Source organism: Canis lupus, chromosome 7 (assembly GCF_003254725.2).
Source record: "Canis lupus dingo isolate Sandy chromosome 7, ASM325472v2, whole genome shotgun sequence".
Taxonomy (NCBI): domain Eukaryota; kingdom Metazoa; phylum Chordata; class Mammalia; order Carnivora; family Canidae; genus Canis; species Canis lupus.
In genome coordinates, this window is record NC_064249.1 from 283310 (window position 1) to 301161 (window position 17852).

General features: G+C 47.6%; 2 protein-coding genes across 4 annotated transcripts; one reads left to right on the forward strand and one right to left on the reverse strand.

The window, feature by feature from the left end:
• Positions 1–937: 937 nt before the first annotated feature.
• LOC125755379 (basic proline-rich protein-like) lies at positions 938–5848 on the reverse strand. The gene is made up of 4 exons (XM_049111951.1): positions 5842–5848; positions 2415–2552; positions 1662–2253; positions 938–1412 (listed from the first exon to the last, which is right to left on the reverse strand). Exons 1-4 carry the CDS (start codon positions 5846–5848, stop codon positions 938–940), a joined length of 1212 nt encoding a protein of 403 aa, XP_048967908.1.
• ADIPOR1 (adiponectin receptor 1) lies at positions 1733–15701 on the forward strand. 3 transcript variants are annotated; one of them, XM_049111977.1, is made up of 9 exons: positions 1755–1892; positions 5312–5377; positions 7866–8100; positions 9562–9678; positions 10962–11133; positions 11765–11951; positions 12954–13141; positions 14307–14500; positions 14831–15701. In XM_049111977.1, the coding sequence occupies exons 3-9, from the start codon at positions 7960–7962 to the stop codon at positions 14957–14959; spliced, it is 1128 nt and encodes a 375-aa protein (XP_048967934.1). In that variant the 5' UTR covers positions 1755–1892; positions 5312–5377; positions 7866–7959; the 3' UTR covers positions 14960–15701. The 3 variants fall into 3 exon arrangements, with proteins under 3 accessions (XP_025314272.1, XP_048967934.1, XP_025314273.1); XM_025458487.3 differs by lacking the exon at positions 5312–5377 and having other exon boundaries at positions 1733–1892; XM_025458488.3 differs by lacking the exons at positions 1755–1892; positions 5312–5377 and adding an exon at positions 2140–2260.
• Positions 15702–17852: the final 2151 nt, after the last annotated feature.

A 17852-nucleotide genomic window follows, 5' to 3' on the forward strand; every position in this document is an offset into this window, starting at 1 on the left:
CAAAAAGAAAGATCTTGCATAGGATCATTAGGCTCAAATGGTGAAGCAACCTGACGCACAATTTCCCACCCAAAAGCTTGTCTTACATTCCTTGTCTTACATGGGTTTCACTCATTCACTCAACAAACATTCAAGAGGACTTGCCACCTGCCAAGCACTGTGCTGGTTCCTGAGGATACAGTTCTGACCAAGGTAGGTCTTAGCCCTCCCCCGCCACAAAGAACTCAATCTACAGCAAAGATGGACAAGCGATAAACAATTATAACACAGCATGCGGTGTGATTAATAGTATGGTAGACACACGAGGTACAAACGGGAAGGGTTTGGAAAAGAACCCTTCAGGAGGAAGAGAAGAAAAAGAACATTTTTGAGTTAGCCGGGTAACAGGTGCTGTGCTAAGTACTCTTCTGTATAATTTGATCCTGATGATAATCGTGCGAGTCAAAGATTAAGGATTTGCAGGTCATACAGTTGGACGGTGGCCGGCGGAGCAGAATGGGAGCCGAGGATTGGCTCAGGCCACAGCCAAACCCAGAACTGGGCATTGCGATTCCTCGGCTCTTTTAAGCAGAGGATGGCAGGAAGGGCAACCCAGCAGAAGGACCGGCGTTTGCCAAAGCCTGGAGGGAATGAAGGAGAAGTTCATATTCGGGGAACTAGGGGAAGGTCGTTGGGGTCCAAATGCCAGAAGGAAAGTAAAGCGCGAGGAGTCCTGAGAGTGGGTAAGAGCCAGCTGATAAAGGCCTTCGCGATGTCGCGTTAAAGGGACTTGAAAATCCTGTGGACGGTGGACGTTCCCGAGGGCTTGACGCAGTGGCGACTCGTAACGGCCAACTTGACGAAGCATCATCCGCTCGCCGGGCATCACGCGAAGAGCCTGCAGAAATTATCTCATTTAATCCCGGCCAAGGTCCAGTGAAATAGAACGATTCTTTTTTTAAGGAATGTCTTTTAAGCCGGCCCTGAGACGCCACCGGTTTATTCCCGTCTTCCGGAGATCACTGCCCCGAGGCCTCCAGGCGGGCTCCCAGCAGGTCACCGGCTCGTGCCCGCGGGCCCCGGGACACCCGCTTCCCTCAGGTCTCCGGGCTGCGAGGTGGCGCCGGGGCGGGGACGAGCAGCGGGAGGCGGCCTGGGCCTGGGCCTGGGCGCGACGTCTCGGCGGCCCCGCGGCCCCGCTGGCGGCATCACGCGTCGCAGCCCCCGCGCCACCGGCGTGGGTCACAGGCGAAGCGCAGGCGGCCTCCCCGTTCGGGGGAGAGGCGGCCTGGCCGGGGCTCGGCGGGCCTGCGCTGGGCTCCGCCTCGTTCCCCGAAATTCCTTCCCGGTCACGCGCTCCCTCGGGGGCTTGGGGTGTGGCCGTGGCGGGCCTGAGGGGCGGCGTTGGCGGCCGCCCCGGCGCGGGGCGGGGCCTGAATTGGGGGCGGGGCCTGCGGCGGGGCGGGGCCTGGGAAGGGACCGGGCCTGCCGTGACGCGACGCGACGCGACGCGACGCGACGCGACGCGGGGACCGGGCCTGTCGTGGGGGCGGGGCCTGTCGTGGGGGCGGGGCCTGCGGCGGGGTGGGACGGGGCCTGTGGCGTGGGACGAGGCCTGGGAAGGGACGGGTCGGGGGCGGGGCCTGCCGTGACGCGACGCGACGCAACGCGGGGGGCGGGGCCTGCGGGGCGGGGCCTGCGGCGGCTTGTGATTGGGGCTGCGGGAGCGACGCGGGGCGGCGGGGAGCGCCCGAGAGGCGTGACGCGGCCGCGGAGGTGACGCCGTGCGGTCGCGCGCCCCTTCCGGCGCGGGGAGGGCGCTGAAGATCCGGGGCCGCTCGGCCGCAGGCCGCCTCCAGCGCCGCGGGATGTAGCGCCGGGGACCGCGGCCCCACAGAGCCCGCCCGCCGGCTGTAAGTTCCCGGGCGGCCGCGGGGGTGGGGGGGTCCGGACGCCCCGAGGGTCTCGAGCCCCCGCGGGGCCCTGGGAGCCGGCCGCGCCCCGGGGCTGCTCGGGGACCGGGCGGTAGCACTTCCGGCCCCTCCCGCCGCCTCCGGGCGGGCTCGGCGCGGCTCCGGGGCTGCGGGTCCTGGCGTCGCCGCCCGCCCGTCCCCGCCGCGGGGGTGGAGCCCGGAGCCGGGGCACAGCCGGTCCCAGGGCCGCGCCGAGGCTCCCGACCCCGAGGCTCCGGCGGATCCGGCCGCGACCGCCTCCCGCCCTCGGAGGCGCGGGGATTAGTGGGCCACCCGCCGCGTTTGGAAGCTAATCCCGAAGCTGGAATGTGAGCAAAATCGGAACTGGGGCGGGGAGGGCGGGATTGCCTCCCGTCGGCAGCCGCACGCCCGGCGTCCCCGTCCCGTTGGGAGACTCGTGGTCTCCGGGGCTTTGGTCTCCAAGAAGATGAAACAGGGGCGCGCCCCCCCCCCCGAGCCTGCCGTCGGGCTCCGGGGAGCGGCGAGGCGGTCGCGAGCCCACGGGCCCACGCGCGTCCGGGCGCCACCGCGACGGGAGGGAGGCCTGCGTGCCGCCTGCTGCCCTCGCCTCCCGCTTCCCCCGGGTGCTCCGCGGGTGGGCTGACAACACGGGGGGGGGGGGGCACAGGGGCTGCTGGGCCAGGTCAGGCCAGGTCGTGCAAGGGCTCACCTGCTGGGCGGCCGCCTCTGTAGCCTCGCAGCCCCCAAATTGATCACCAGGGTGACATCTACGCCCCCACGTAGTACTTGGCACTTGGGGATCGGTGTTAAGACCGCGGGTGTGTTACCCCGAAGGCCTCCAGAAAACCCTACACCTACTCGGAGACGAGAATTTGAAGCCCTTCCGTTCTCAGTGGCCAAGAAATTACGAGATTCCCAAGGGACTTAGAAATAAACGGCCACTCTGCAAGTAGGAAAGAATCACTAGGCTCACCATTGCTGATGCACAAAGGACACCACCCTAAGTAGGCTTTTAGGCTACCTTCAGTTTCTTAAAGTCTGGCCTCCTTTTATCTGTGAAAGATTCCCTTATGGAAAAGTGGATTATTCACTGTCCTGGGGACTGTTCTTTGGAGCCTGCCTTGCACACTGGATTCGCTTCTGGAAGGGCCACCGCTCCCAGTTTCCCTATCAAGATGCTCCCAAAGTCTTCCACAGAACCCTTCTTAGTCATTCCAACTAAAACTGAGCTTTTCTTCTGAATTCCTCCAGCACTTCGTGGCATCTAGTCTTGTAATGATGTTAGTAAAAACAAAAGTCATCGTCCCCTCTTAAAATAGAGGCCAGCGGGCAGCCCGGGTGGCTCAGCGGTTTAGCGCCTGCCTTCAGCCCAGAGCGTGATCCTGGAGACCTGGGATCGAGTCCCATGTCGGGCTCCCTGCATGGAGCCTGCTTCTCCCTCTGCCTGTGTCTCTGCCTCTCCCTCTCTCTCTTTGTGTCTCTCATGAATAAATGAATAAAATCTTTTAAAAACAATAAAATAAAATAGAGGCCAGCAACCATGTCGTGCCTCTGATTCTCCTTTGCCTTATCTCTGTAGCTACAATGCCATGTACACTGTAAATAATCAGTAGGTATTGTCAGATGGATAAAGAACAGAATTTGTGCTGCTTTCTAGGCCAGTTAAGTTTGTCTTCTAATTCCCTAGGAAATTTCCTTTGGCTCCTATAATATCAAGCCACACTGAACTCTTTAACACTCTTGCTGTATTATCCTGTCTCATCTACTTGTGATCACACTGGTGAACTAAAGTCATGTTTTAACCCAGAAGCTTTATTAATTATGGTGTTGCTGTTGTTTTTTTCTGGTACTGATACTCATCAAAGTCATTACATTTTGTCTTTTTTTTTTTTTTTTAAGATTTATTTATTTATTCATGAGAGACCCAGAGAGAGGCAGAGACACAGGCAGAGGGAGAAGCAGGCTCCCTGCGGGGAGCCCTGGGCAAGACTTGATCCCAGGACCGTGGGGTCATGCCCTGGGCTGAAAGCAGATGCTCAGTCACCAAGCCATCCAGGTGTCCCCTACATTTTGTTCTTAATTGTCCATTTTTCTCTGATATCACCCACCAGTTAATTCCCTTTTCCTGCTCAGAAATGTTGGGGGTGTGATTAATGTTTATAAAGTTTGTATCTTGGATTGAAAGGATCCTTAAGTGCCCTGTAGGCAAACCAATTCCAACTGATTGGCTTTCAGGCATGTACCTAGGTTGGGGCTTCCAAGGCATGCAGTGTAAAGTGCTATAACATATAACTGGGCTGCCATCTAGTTGAAAGCCAAATATAAAACAGGGACTGGTGTGAAACTCCATCATCAGCCTGTGTAGTTTTGTTTTGTTTTGTTTTGTCCTGGCACTTGAAACGCTTATCTATCTCTGTTTGGAATCAAAAAGTCTTCTGTTGGGATGGCTGGAGAAGAGCTACAAGGGAAGTTAGATTGTGATTTTTCACTTCAGACGCTAAGCCGATGACACCTAGCATCAAGTGAGAAAGCTAACGCCCCGTTGCTGCAATTTGGTAATCTTCAAACGTAGGTCTTTGCCTTGACTCGTTTTTTCCCCAGCAGTGCTATGGAACCACGTCCCCTAACAGAGCACATATAGAAGAGAACTAATCTATTAGTTTACTGCTAAACTAATTTTTCTTTAGAGCGAGTCAGGCAGTAATAGGTCGAGCCTGCCTATGCCTATCCACAGAATCTCTAAGGGTCCGGAGACTCTAGATTAAAAATTCCCAGAAGCAGCTTTGTGACTTTGACTCCAAGGAAGGAGTGTGCTTGGAAAACTTGGGAACTGGTTCTCAGAATAGATGTCTTCAGAAACTACGAGGGAAATAAACTCTCGGGCCAACTGGCCGGTGATTAAGAATCAGTTCTTTCCTAAGTGTGGCACAGGATTATCTTATTTATAAGAGCACAAACACCTCCTTGCCTCCACAGCTTTATTCTTTAATATCATAGGTTTATCCAGTTGGAAAGCTTAGTGGTAAAGATTTTATTAGCTTGAATTGAAGAAATCCCATCAAAAATGCACTCAGTGAAGTTTGGCCCAGTTATAATTTGGGTGTGGTGAGTTTGAGGGGAAATGTGTTTCCTCTAAAATACTAAGGATATAGAAAGCTGGCAGAAAGTTGAAGTAATTTGGCTCTTCTGAGTGCTCCCAGAATCAGTCTTAACACCATAGGCATTTATGCTGCTTTTATATAATAGAGACAAAAACACTTGCTTATAATAACTCCCAGTTGTTGGTGAGTGGCTGCCCTGCCCGCAGTTACCTTTCCAGGTCCTAGTATTATTTGCTCTTCTGTCTTGCCAGACCGCCGATCCGTATCTCTCCCTTTCCTGTCTCTGTGTTGCTACAGTTTAGAAGACCAAACTGGACAATGGACTTTGCTCATATGATGACATGATCTCCATTGACCTCCGTTGTATGTACTTTACATGATGCATGATGAGTTGTAGCTGATGTCTGGCTTGTGAGTTAACTGGGATGTCTGTTAGGTTCAGTGACTCTGGGCCTAGAAGACGATGCTGAGGGGAGGAGTAGGAGCTGCTGGTACAGGAGCTAGGGGGAATCAGAAGAACTAAGAGGGATTTGGACTGAAAGGGAAAAGACATGATGGTGAAGAGACAAAGATCATCTAGGAGAACGGTAGGCTTGAAGGCATAAAAACTTTGCAGATCAAATGAGGAAATTAGAATACCGAGCTGGATTCTGCATTTGATCTCTGACCCCAACTGCCCAACTGAAAGTTTGTCTATGTTATTCTCATTGCCTCTAGTAAAATAGTTACACAGCATTCAAAATATCTGAATTTAGTACGTGGCCACTCTAGGGTATGTGTTCTCTCCCTCCACTGCCCTCCTGGAACAGTGAAATCGCATCACTAACTGTACATGTCGCAAATGGCCTCACGCCATCTGATCGTAGGCTCCTTTGAAGACACTTACTTAAAAAAAAAAAAAAAGACACTTACTTGTTCAACTGTGTATTTTGCACAGTACCTTGGGATGCCTTAGGGTGCTAGTGCTGAATATATTTGTGAAATATTCAGTGACTTTATTGGCTTACTCTGGGGAAAAGGAGAAAGCCACACAAACACAAGAAAAAGTGCATAAACCCTTAGCTAGTGACAAGAAGCTTGCTGACTAGAATGCTGCCCTCTTCATTCATTCATTTTGAAATATGGGTTCTGACCAAAATCAAGGGTCCATATGGCAGAACCTGAGTTTGGGGTTTTCTTTTGTTTTTTGTTTTGCCCCCGCAGCGGTGTTCTAAGCTATGTGTATGTCCCTCTTCAGAATTGTCCAAAGTGCCCAAAGCCTTTTCTTTTTCTTTGCTCTAATATAGATTATTTCTTAGTAAAGCTTTTTATTCAGTAGCACCTCACCCTAAGGAAATACGTTTTGCGGTCAACGCATTGAAAAAGATTTCCCAGTGTTTCTTATGTGGATTCCCTATTTCCTGAGGGTTTCAGGGGCCCCCGTTTCCTGTTCTCCTTAGGCTCAGTTGTTGGCTATGGCTGCGGGCTGGCATCTGTCTTGCCAGAATCTTGCACATTTGAAGGAAGAAGAACTGTCGATGTGTTGACACTGTATAAAGGTCTGCTGTGCAGTGAGTCACTGTTTGCTTTCTTGAACTAGATTTGCCTATTCCTTTCAGCCGTGCTTGTGAGTGTAGCATAGCATGACTTTTGAAACTTAAGGACTGCACTCATCTGACTGCATATATCCAATTATAATCCCCAGGAAGGAATCGTAACTAGTCTTACATAAAAAGAGAACTGGTGTAAGATATCAAAGGTATGTGTGTAGGGAGCAGCGGTGGGAGGTAGACAGTGTCTCTCTCATGAGCAGTCCTGATTACTGCCTATTATAAGAGGTTTGGGTTCCCTAAGATTAAATTTCCTCTTTGGTAATGCAGCCCACTCCCTGTGCAGGCGTTGCTTGACCCTCTCTGCATTGCCTGATGGTCACTGGGTTCAGATAACCAGTGGATAAAAATGCTAATATTCTGGTCATTACTGTTGTTATGACTAATAAACTCCTTTGTTGTTGGTTGGGGGGGGTAGTAGTAGTGTCCAAGATGGTGAACATCTTTGGGCACCTTTCCTCTTTTCAGTATCATTTTTCTTGATTGAAAGACCACTGCCTGTAGTCCAACTCAGGAAAACCTCAAGCATTTGAAGTTTTTCCTTGAAAACGGAGTTCTATGTTTCTCTGATTTTCCTAAAGGATTTGTATACCTGTCTCTAGTTTCTGAAAAACTAATTTGAGTGGGACTTAGGTTATGAGTTATGGTGGTTGGAACAAGCTCTTGCTGAGCTGGTTGTTTGGTATGTGTGTGGCAACAGGCAAGGCTGGGGCTGCCTCCTTGTCTTCAACTTCCTGCTCTGAGGTAAGTTATTGCTTACTTTCCGGAGGGATTATGATGAAAGCTTGCTATCCAAGTGGAACCCAGGCTATAATCCTACAATAGAATTAGTAGACATTGCAGAGGAATTAACCACTGCCCATCTAGCTCACAACCAAGTTCCTCCTGCATGCAAGTCACACATGTCAGAGCATTTGTAGAAAATGCCCGACTGAGTTCAGTTGGCATTTAATTTATTTCAAGCTTGGGTGGTCTTGAAGTACAGTTGGCCCTTGAACAACACAGATGTTAGGGGCACTGGCAGGGGCACAGTTGAAGATCCACATATAACTTTGGACTTCCCGGAGGCTAACGACTAGCCTACTGTTGACCAGAAGTCTTACCAATAACATTAAGTACCTTAATTTAGCAATTACCTGGCCTTTGGGATTGGAGACAGGGTGCGAGTTGACTATCTGTGTCTTATTCAGTGTTGACTCATGAAAATGAAACTGTGAGCGGAGTCAGTTGTCAATACCCTCCATGTTTCTGTTCGCTTTTAGTGTTTACCATCACAGGGAGCTCTCTGCCCCCTGGGGCTGAGAGACCCCAACCTTTCCCCAAGCTGAAGCTGCAGGGTATTGAGGTACCAGCCAGATGTCTTCTCACAAAGGATCTGTGGTGGCACAGGGCAATGGGGCTCCTGCCAGTAACAGGGAAACAGACACGGTGGAGCTGGCTGAACTCGGACCCCTGCTGGAAGAGAAGGGGAAACGGATAATTGCCAACCCAACCAAAGTAAGTTGTCTTCTTAGGAGTCATTGCCTTGAACCTCTCATTAGGCCTCTGTCAGTGTCCATTTTTTAATCTCACCTCTCTCCCCAAAGGAGGAACCACCATCGCACCCTGGGAATATCACTATCCCAGTCCTTATCATACTGGATTATATGTATCTTATTTATTTGTATCCTTTTCCCACTGTAAGCTTTTGCAAGTTCACTAGTCTTTATAACCCCAGGACTTAACACAAGGCCTGAAGTCCAGTAAGTAATTAGTAAATACTTGTGAAGGGATGAAGGAAGCATCCGTTAGGATTAGGTTTGGCTTCATATAACACAAATCCCTATAGTCTGAATAAGTCTGTGTCTTATGTAGAAGAATTCTAGAAGTAACCAATGCAGAGGCTCCACCACTGTCAGCCCCCTGTCTTGCTCCTCCTCCATTCTGAATGTTACCCATCACACACCCCCATAGCAGCCCCCACAAAAGAGGAAGGATAAAGAGGGGAAGAGCCCACCCTTTTTGGAAGTCCCTCACAAGGTCAGAACTTCATCCCCTGGGCCAGAACTTAGTAACATAGTTATGTTCGGCTGCAGTGGAGTTTAGTCAATACAGCCTCTTCATTGGGCCTGAGTAACATTACAGTAACATTGCCACCCCTGAATAAAACCAAGGACTTTGTTACTGAGGAAGAGAGAATGGACATTGGGTAGGCAAGCAGGGATCTCTACCACAGAATTTAAGAGGGACCATTTGTTTCCCAGGGACCATCAACAGGAGAGAGAAAGAGAAGAACTTGAACTGCCTGGCTCTCCATCTCCATGGTTAGGAGCCTTGGGACTGAGAAAAAAGTCTCTCTCCTTGATGGGGAAGTGTGCTCCCATGTGCACACTTTGTGTCCAGGCTCCTGGGGTCTAGGACTCAGAGCTGCTGCTTTCTACAGAACCAGTGTGGCATCCCTGATACTCTTGGGAGCTGCTAGGAATACAAAGTTTCAGTCATGATATAATCCCCAGAGTCGAACAGAGAACCATGAACAGATTGAAATTGTTATGGGAATCTCTGAGACTCTGCCTTTTCCACCGTTTCGAGAATTTAGTGGTCTAGAATAGAGAGATATTTGGGAAATTGGGGACAGTTGAGAACCACTGTCTGAGAGGTAAGGAGGGGCTATCCAAACTTAAAGAATATTTAGGACTGGCAGTCCCGTGTCCCTTTCACGTCAGCCCCCATCCACTACCTCCTGTGTGCTGAATTGAGCTTTCACTCCAGCATTTGCAAAGTATTAATAAAGCTTGAACTACAGTGTTAGAAACTCACCGTCATGCTTTTAGAGAAAAAGCCACAAGTCTTACATGTAGGAGAGAGGCCAGGCAGAAAGTGTTGAGTTTGGGTTTCTCTGGATCTGTCTGACCTGGACTAGCGCAGTGTGTGAGATGGCTCTTAGGATTAGTTTCTGTGTATTTTTTATGCCTGTAGGCTGAAGAAGAGCAAACATGCCCAGTGCCCCAGGAAGAGGAGGAGGAGGTGCGGGTACTGACGCTTCCCCTGCAAGCCCACCATGCCATGGAGAAGATGGAGGAGTTTGTGTATAAGGTATAGCATAGTAGCTTCTGTCCTGGGTGCTCCCGCTGGCAAACACTCATTGAAGAACTTTTACTCTGATGCGTGTGTTTGTTTTTGCTTAAGATGCAGTAAATTAGGGAGAAGACTAGCTACATTTTTACTACCTACCGTGTTGGGCATTGTTCAAAATATTTTCTAAAACATAAGTTTTTAGCTTTTCTTTACTATGGATCCCTTTGGCAGTCATCAGAATTTTTTAATTTTTAAAATTTTGAAAATTTTAATGTGGGCTCCTTTATTTAACACATTAAATATGCACTAATGACAAATGATAATGTATTTTTTTTTAAGATTTTATTTATTTATTCATGAGACACACACACACACAGAGAGAGACACAGGCAGAGACACAGGCAGAGGGAGAAGCAGGTTCCCTGCGCGGAGCCCAACGTGGGACTCGATCCCGGATCTCCAGGATCACACTCTGGGCTGAAGGCAGGTGCTAACCCACTGAGCCACCTAGGCTGCCCAGAATGATAATGTATTTTATTAAAATTTATTATTTCTAAGCAGTGAAGAGTAACAATATTTTGATATCTGCAAAACTAATGATTGAAAACATCTCTGATTTCTATTCATGACCATCACAGGTTCTAGCACTAGTGTGCTTTGTTGGTCACATTTATCATTGAGGAGAGTGTTAGATGTCAGGTAGAGGTGAGTGAAAATAAAAGATAATTTTTTTCCCATTCACATTTTCATCCCTCTCTGGATTCTATCCATTCACTGTCTGTGTGTCCTGGGTTAAGAACCCCTGCTCTAAAAAGACATAGCCTCAGCCTAGGAAGGCCTTAGAATCTACTAGGGGAAAGGATTGAGCAGGGATCAACTGGAGTCTCCTGGATTTGAGGGGCAAAGGAGGGATAAGATGTATGTTTTCAAAACCATAAAATATAATTTCTGTTTCTTTGTTTTCATTCACTCTATATTACATAATTGTGAAATTTCAAGTAGGTTAAAGACAGTCCTGACATATTTTTTCCAAGATTGAGGTGCACTTATCTAAAGCATATCTAGATAAACTAACATGATGCAAGAACAAAGAAAGGCCTTAGCAAAAATTGGTCAAGATACATAGTAGCAATGGCCTTGCTCATGCTGTGTCTCAGATATCTGTAAGTCCAGGTTGAGTCCCTATTACCTGTCACCCAAAGCCTGGTTGACATTTTCCTAGACTGGCTCTCCTTCACTCCTTGCCCTTGGGGAAACTAGCATTCTTTAGGGCCCTTCTTAGAGTGTATTTAATATTCCAGGTCTGGGAGGGACGTTGGAGGGTCATCCCATATGACGTACTCCCTGACTGGCTGAAGGACAATGACTACTTGCTACATGGCCATAGACCACCTATGCCCTCCTTCCGGGCTTGCTTCAAGAGCATTTTCCGCATCCATACAGAAACTGGCAACATCTGGACCCATCTGCTTGGTGAGTGATTTGGGAAGAAACCAAATTTTTCTGTCTCCTTAAATGCCAAGGGATTATGCCCTTTGTCCATGGGAAGGAAAAGAGCAAAGTTATTCTGACTGATTGACTAATCCTTGATCATTGATCTTTGAGGCTAGAGGAGGAAGACTTAGAACCAGGAGAAGAAATTGCAACTAGATGTTCTCTTACGATCCTTGGCAGAACTGTCCTCAATGGAGGCGATTCCTTCTATTCTTTCTATGAATTCCCACTGTCCAAACAAAATGTGAACCCTTCAAAAAGTGCTCTTCTTGTCTGGGTTTTTATGACTGATGCCATTTTCTTTTCTTTTAAGATTTTATCTATCTATTCATGAAACACAGAGAGAGGCAGAGACACAGGCAGAGGGAGAAGCAGGCTCCCTGCAGGGAGCCCGATGTGGGACTCGATCCCGGGACCCCGAGGCCACGCCCTGAGCCAGGGGCAGATGCTCAACTACTGAGCCACCCAGGCGCCTCTTTCTCCTAAAATTTTAGACTACGGTTCCCACAGCTGAACCCTATTGTTTTAGTGCTGATTTAACACCATCAACTGTGAAAGTGCATGTATTTTTTTTCCTTAGACTTTTTTTCTTTTCTTTTCCCTTCTATAGGTTTTGTGCTGTTTCTCTTTTTGGGAATCTTGACCATGCTCAGACCAAATATGTACTTCATGGCCCCTTTACAGGAGAAGGTGGTTTTTGGGATGTTCTTTTTGGGTGCAGTGCTCTGCCTCAGCTTCTCCTGGCTCTTTCACACCGTCTATTGTCATTCAGAGAAAGTCTCCCGGACTTTTTCCAAGTGAGTTGAAAGAACATCAGGAAAGACCACACATGACTCTCATATCTTGTGATTGATGGCTGACTGGATACTGGAAACTCCTGTAACTCCTAAAAGGTTCCCTGATGTCCCAGAGGAAGGGCTTTCTATTTTGTGGGTTTAATAGGGCGGTGAAGCTTTTATCTTAAATCCTTCATGAAAAATGCACTGCAGCCTCCTCAACAGAATGGATTTTACCGGAATGGTACTATCTGTTGTGAGACCTGGGGTGCTAGCGGGCTGCTGTTTGAGCCCTAGGACCCAGTACCGTTTGACTTTCCCGTTGGCCTGAGCCACAGCAGGGCATGGTAGAGTACTCCCTGCTTCGTTCTGCTAACTTCATTCTATCTACCCATGCAGTTAAGCTTATCTTTGCTGCCCATGAACTGCTGGAAGCCCCAGATGTCCATAATCTAATGCTTTTCAGATTCCCCAACTGTGTGCAGAGTTCTGTCTATTTGCTTCTTGTTGTTGTTGGTTTTGGTGGTGGTGGCGGCAGGTTATTTTGCTTTTCCCATAACACCAATAACAGAAATACATTTTTATCATTTAAAAAGGCAGCTAAATCAGAACAGTACTTCTAAAGAATACTCCCAACTCAAGGGTTTTGTTTTGGGAACTCAAGTTATCAGAACTGAAGAACATTCAGAGCCCTTCCTGCATGGGAAGCTGGGAATCAGCCGGACTTGACAGAACTCCGGGGTCGCAGATTCCGCTAGGGGAAGACATGGCTGCCCACAGCTCAGGGAAGGGATGAAGTCCTGTGAGGAGGGATTCTTAGAAACTTTGCCACTGCAAAATAGATGTGCTTGATCTGGTTGGTTTTTGGTCCAGGATGTAGGATAGATTGAATGGGAAACGAAGGGAGACTGGGTGGAGATGATCAAGTCTGGGAGCATGTGAACAGAAGGAACAAGTTCAGCAAGCCATAGGAGTTCTTCATTTCTCCCACTGATTCATTTCATTTTTGTGGCTCTTTTTTAGACTGGATTATTCAGGGATTGCTCTACTGATTATGGGGAGCTTTGTCCCCTGGCTCTATTACTCCTTCTACTGCTCCCCACAGCCACGGCTCATCTACCTCTCCATCGTCTGTGTCCTGGGCATTTCTGCCATCATTGTGGCACAGTGGGACCGGTTTGCCACTCCTAAGCACCGGCAGACAAGAGCAGGTGGGTAGGAAGACATATTCATGTTTGGGCCTTGAGCCTAATAGATTGAACCCTGGGCCCTAAGGTTTGTAGTTTGGGGACCCCATCCAAATCCTGATTTGTGTTGAGAATTTAGAAAACACCATGAATTTTCAAAGTTCAGTTCTCCCCCATGTTTCATAGTATCTCAGTGGAGTGCTAGCAGGACATATTACTACCAAGCTGGTCAGTTCGCTGCAAGTATCAAAACGACTGTTCTTAAATTTGGTTTGAGAAAGTTAAAAAATGTACAGAGCACTGTCAGTTTAGTGACCCTACATTCTAGGCATTCAAACCAAGAGGTTAAAATTAGAACACCTGGAGTTCTCTTTCCTTGAGCATAAACACTGGTCACAACTATTGTAATAGCAACAAGCATAAACATCTTTGTGTTGTCTCGTCTAGACTCTCCTTTTATGCTTTATTTTTGCAGCAGCACACTAGTTGCCACTCATTTTCAGGCCCTTGGGACTTCTTAATATGTGCTGTGTTTTAAACCTTCAGTTAAAAGAATTAAATATTCATCAAGCACCAACCATTGTGCTCTAACAAGGGCATCTACAAAAATCCGGAAGGTCATCCCTGCTCTCCAGTTATGTGTAGTGGAGTGATGTTGAGACAAATACCCATTCTTCCCTTCCTCTTAACCTTTCTTGTGTGTCCCTGTCACCTTGACAACTTCTGTTCTGGGTGTACCTGTCTACTCAGGAGGTCAGAGTCCTGTTCCTTAAGTCTTTTATGATCTTATTGGAAAACCTGCCTAGCTCCTCTCGGACTTGGAAGCCACCTGCCTGCAGCCCTGCCATTTAGGACCTGTATCCAAATCAGCCTGGGGAGGTTTTGACATAGACTTTTGGCCAAGGCTGCACATTTCTTAACAAATAATAAAGAATGTTGGATGTTGGTTCTTGTCCTCCTTAAAAGGTAATAGCTGTATCAGCACTGACACGGCCTTCTTCCTATTCTGGATGTTGCAGAAACGTCTGCTGACTGTTATCCATCTTGTGGTTCAATTTCCTAAATATGTCCTGTTCACCGGAAAATAACTAATTGTCATAATAAACATCTGAATTCTGGAGGGAGACAACAGTGCCTTCCACGTGGTGGCTGTTTCCTTCCTTGACCATCTTATGTCTGCTTTGTTCAGGAGTGTTCCTGGGACTTGGCTTGAGCGGTGTTGTGCCCACCATGCACTTTACTATCGCTGAGGGCTTTGTCAAGGCCACCACAGTGGGCCAGATGGGCTGGTTCTTCCTCATGGCTGTGATGTACATCACCGGAGCTGGCCTTTATGCTGCTCGAATTCCTGAGCGCTTCTTTCCTGGAAAATTTGACATATGGGTAAGAAATGACTCTTCCAGCAGGGCCTGTGATGGTGAGAGACCAGCCAAAGTTAAAGGTCTGAGTACAAGGTGGTAAGAGACGTGGGGATCACATAGTGTTCCAGGGTACCTATATGTGCAAAAGGAGAAATGGCAGGGGGATAGCCAATATTAGCATTTTGGTGTATCCTTGACAAGATTTAAAAAAAAATTTTCTACCACTAGTATATTGCTTTTATGATGTAAAAAAAATTTTTTAAGGAGAACCTAGAAGAGGCAAATGCTTGATGCTTACTTCTGATCTCTCCTGGCCCCTGTCCTAAAGGCCCTTCTCTTGTTATTCCTCCAGTTCCAGTCTCATCAGATTTTCCATGTCCTGGTGGTGGCCGCAGCCTTTGTCCACTTCTACGGGGTCTCCAACCTTCAAGAATTCCGTTACGGCCTCGAGGGTGGCTGTACTGACGATTCCCTTCTCTGAGCCTCCCCACCTGAGGGGTGGAGGAGGAACTTCCCAAGTGCTTTTAAAAATAACTTCTTTGTTGACGTGAGAGGAAGTCTGAGTTGTCTGTTTCTAGAAGAAACCTCTTAGAGAATTCAGTACCAACCGAACTTCAGCCCACTTTCACACCCACTGGGCAATAAACTTTCCATTTCCCTAGCTGAGGAGGGTGGGGATGGTCCAGCTTAGCCCTGCTCCTCCTCAGCACCCCTCCCTCGTTGGCAAGGCAACTACCGTCCCCTCACAGAGACAGTACGTCAAAGCTCATGTTGAGATTTTACCCCTCCTCCAACCATTTTGGGAAAAAATGATGGACTGGGACTCTTCAGAAATTCTGTTTCTGGAGAAAAATATCCCTCCCTTACCCCCATCCTTACTTTGTAACCTGGCTTATAACAGGCCATCCATTTTTGTAGCACACTTTTCAAAAACAATTAGAACCTGGTCCCATCTTTCTTGGGCCCGGATCTGCTTTTACAGCAGGAAGAACAAAGCCACCAACTTTTACATAGCCCGGCTAATCATGGAAGTGTGTCCAGGCTTCAAGTAACTTGACTTTTAATTTTTTTTTCTTGGCAGAGTAATGTAAAATTAAAATGGGGAAAGATATTTAATATTTAATACTAAGCTTTAAAAAGAAACCTGCTATCGTTGCTATGTATCTTGATGCAAAGACTATGATGATAATAAAAGAAAGTACAGAAGACACTTGGCATTCAAAGATTTGACATGTGTGGTCTCAACTATTTGTACACAACTCCAAAGGATTAAAACCAGTAAAATAGTTTCAGATTCTGCTGAGATACAGGTTTGAATCAGAGGCATTAATTGACGGGCTAATGAGGCCAATGAATGAGCCTAATTGAATTTCCAGCATCTGCTCCTCAATACAGCTTTATTTTTCTCTACTTATCACACAGACATCGTGCTAGAAAGTTTGGTTTGCCACAGTAGAGTTAAATAATTAGAAGATTCTTGAAGGTGCTGGGAATATATCCCTGTGTTCAAAGCTCTACTACATATTACTTTAGAGTTTAGTTCTTTTAAAAGTGCCTTGCTTAAGGTTGCCTCATCAAGAAGTTATTCTATGCTTTTCGGTCTCTCTTCGAATCGCACTCAGCATGACGTGTGCTGTATTCATAAGATGGCATATGGTCTGCAGTAATCCCTAACTGTAGGCAGTTCTTGAGTTACAAAGTTGGGTTCACTTCAAAGGTCAAGTTTGTACAACTGGGAGAACAAATGGTTCTTTTAAAAAATAATCCAATTAGGCCAACACAAAGGAAAAGTTTCTTAACCTCAAGTAGTAATCAAGGAAATGTAAATTAAAATCAAAGTGATAAACCATCTCAGTCCCATCAGGTTGGCACAAATTAAAGATCATATTGAGTGTTGGTATAGATGTGGAGCAGACCAGATGCTGCTGGTGGAACTGCACATTGGTAGGATGACTGTGTGTGGACACGCATAGAGTGTACACACATTACAATATTCAAACATTTTGTGAAACAGCACTCTACAATATAAAATGCATATGATGTCTCTCCTAGATCACTTCATTTTTCAAAATGCTCTTTCTGGGGCACCTGGATGGTTGAGTTGGTGAAGTGTCTGACTTGGGCTCAGGTCGTGATCCCAGGTCATGATCTAGCCCCCTGTCTGGTTCCTTGTTCAGTGGGGATCCTGCTTCTCTTTCTCCCTCTGCCTGCTGCTCCCCACTGCTTATGCTGTCAAGATCTTTCTTTTTTTTAAGGATTTTATTTATTCATGAGACACAGAGAGGGAGAGGCAGAGACACAGGCAGAGGGAGAAGCAGGCTCCTCACAGGGAGCCCTATATGAGACTCGATTCCGGGACTCCGGGGTCACGCCCTGGGCCAGAAGGCAGACACTCAACCACTGAGCCACCCAGGCATCCCTGTCAAGATCTTTTTTAAAAAATATTTATTTTCGAGAGAGTACCTGCACACAACAGGAGTGAAGGGGGAACAGCAGCAGACTCCTTACTGAGCAGGGAGCCCAAGGTGGAGTTCAGTCTCACGACCGTGAGATCACTACCTGAGCGGAAACCAAGAGTCCGTGTCTCAACCAACTGAGCCACCCAGGTGCCCCAATCAGGGATGCTGTAGGATCAGAGAGGTATGATATGAAACATGGAAACACTATGTAAAATTAGATTGCTACCCACTTGGCTATCATTTTTAAAAAAAAATTTTTTTGGCTATCATTTTATTATCCATAAATCAAAGGCTCTGCAAAGGAAAACAGTACCATGGTTCTCCCTTCTGCACATCTGTTACCAGTAGCCACTGCCGTCTGGAAGCAGATGATCTGCGGACATGTTGCCGGGTCAGTGGGTATCCTAACCTCTGTCACGGTGTCTACATCATACCCCTCCGTTCATCTCACGTAGGCATTTGATCATCTCCACACCATGAGAAGAGTGGGCATGATACAACATCTTTAGAAACCACTTTCATGCAACTTGTTTTGTTATTAGCTAATGTTAATTTCGTACTGTGCCTAGCTTATCGATTAAACTTCATTTGCAGGTATAAGAAAAAACAGCATAAATAGTATTCAGTGTTCTGCATGGTTTCAGGCATCCCCTGGGGGCCTAGTGAAGGGGCAACTGCTGTATAATTAAGCATAATTAGTTTGGACATTGACAGAAGTTGAATCGAGGAGCCCCATTGCCCTTTGAAGCACTAAGGTAACTGCCAGAGTGGATTCGAAGCAAAATTCCTGAAGTGGACACTCCGCACCCAGGAGCTGGTGAAAAGTCGCCAGAAGACAAAGGGGAAATGATGGATGACTCCTGGGATCCTCGGCGCTCCCCCTCACGGCGCCCAACACTGGGGACCCTAAACTCC

Excerpts from the sequence above, each read along its gene's own strand:
- LOC125755379 (XM_049111951.1), bottom strand. Across the intron at positions 2,254-2,414 it reads CCGCTCCCCGGAGCCCGACG|CTTCGGGATTAGCTTCCAAA; the intron begins GCAGGCTCGGGG and ends CTCACATTCCAG. Across the intron at positions 1,413-1,661 it reads CCGCAGGCCCCGCCCCGCAG|GCCCCGCCCCGCGCCGGGGC; the intron begins GCCCCGCCCCCC and ends CCCCCAATTCAG.
- ADIPOR1 (XM_025458487.3), top strand. The coding sequence starts at position 7,960 with ATGTCTTCTCACAAAGGATCTGTGGTGGCACAGGGCAATGGGGCTCCT. Across the intron at positions 9,679-10,961 it reads TGGAGGAGTTTGTGTATAAG|GTCTGGGAGGGACGTTGGAG; the intron begins GTATAGCATAGT and ends TTAATATTCCAG. Across the intron at positions 14,501-14,830 it reads CTGGAAAATTTGACATATGG|TTCCAGTCTCATCAGATTTT; the intron begins GTAAGAAATGAC and ends TTATTCCTCCAG.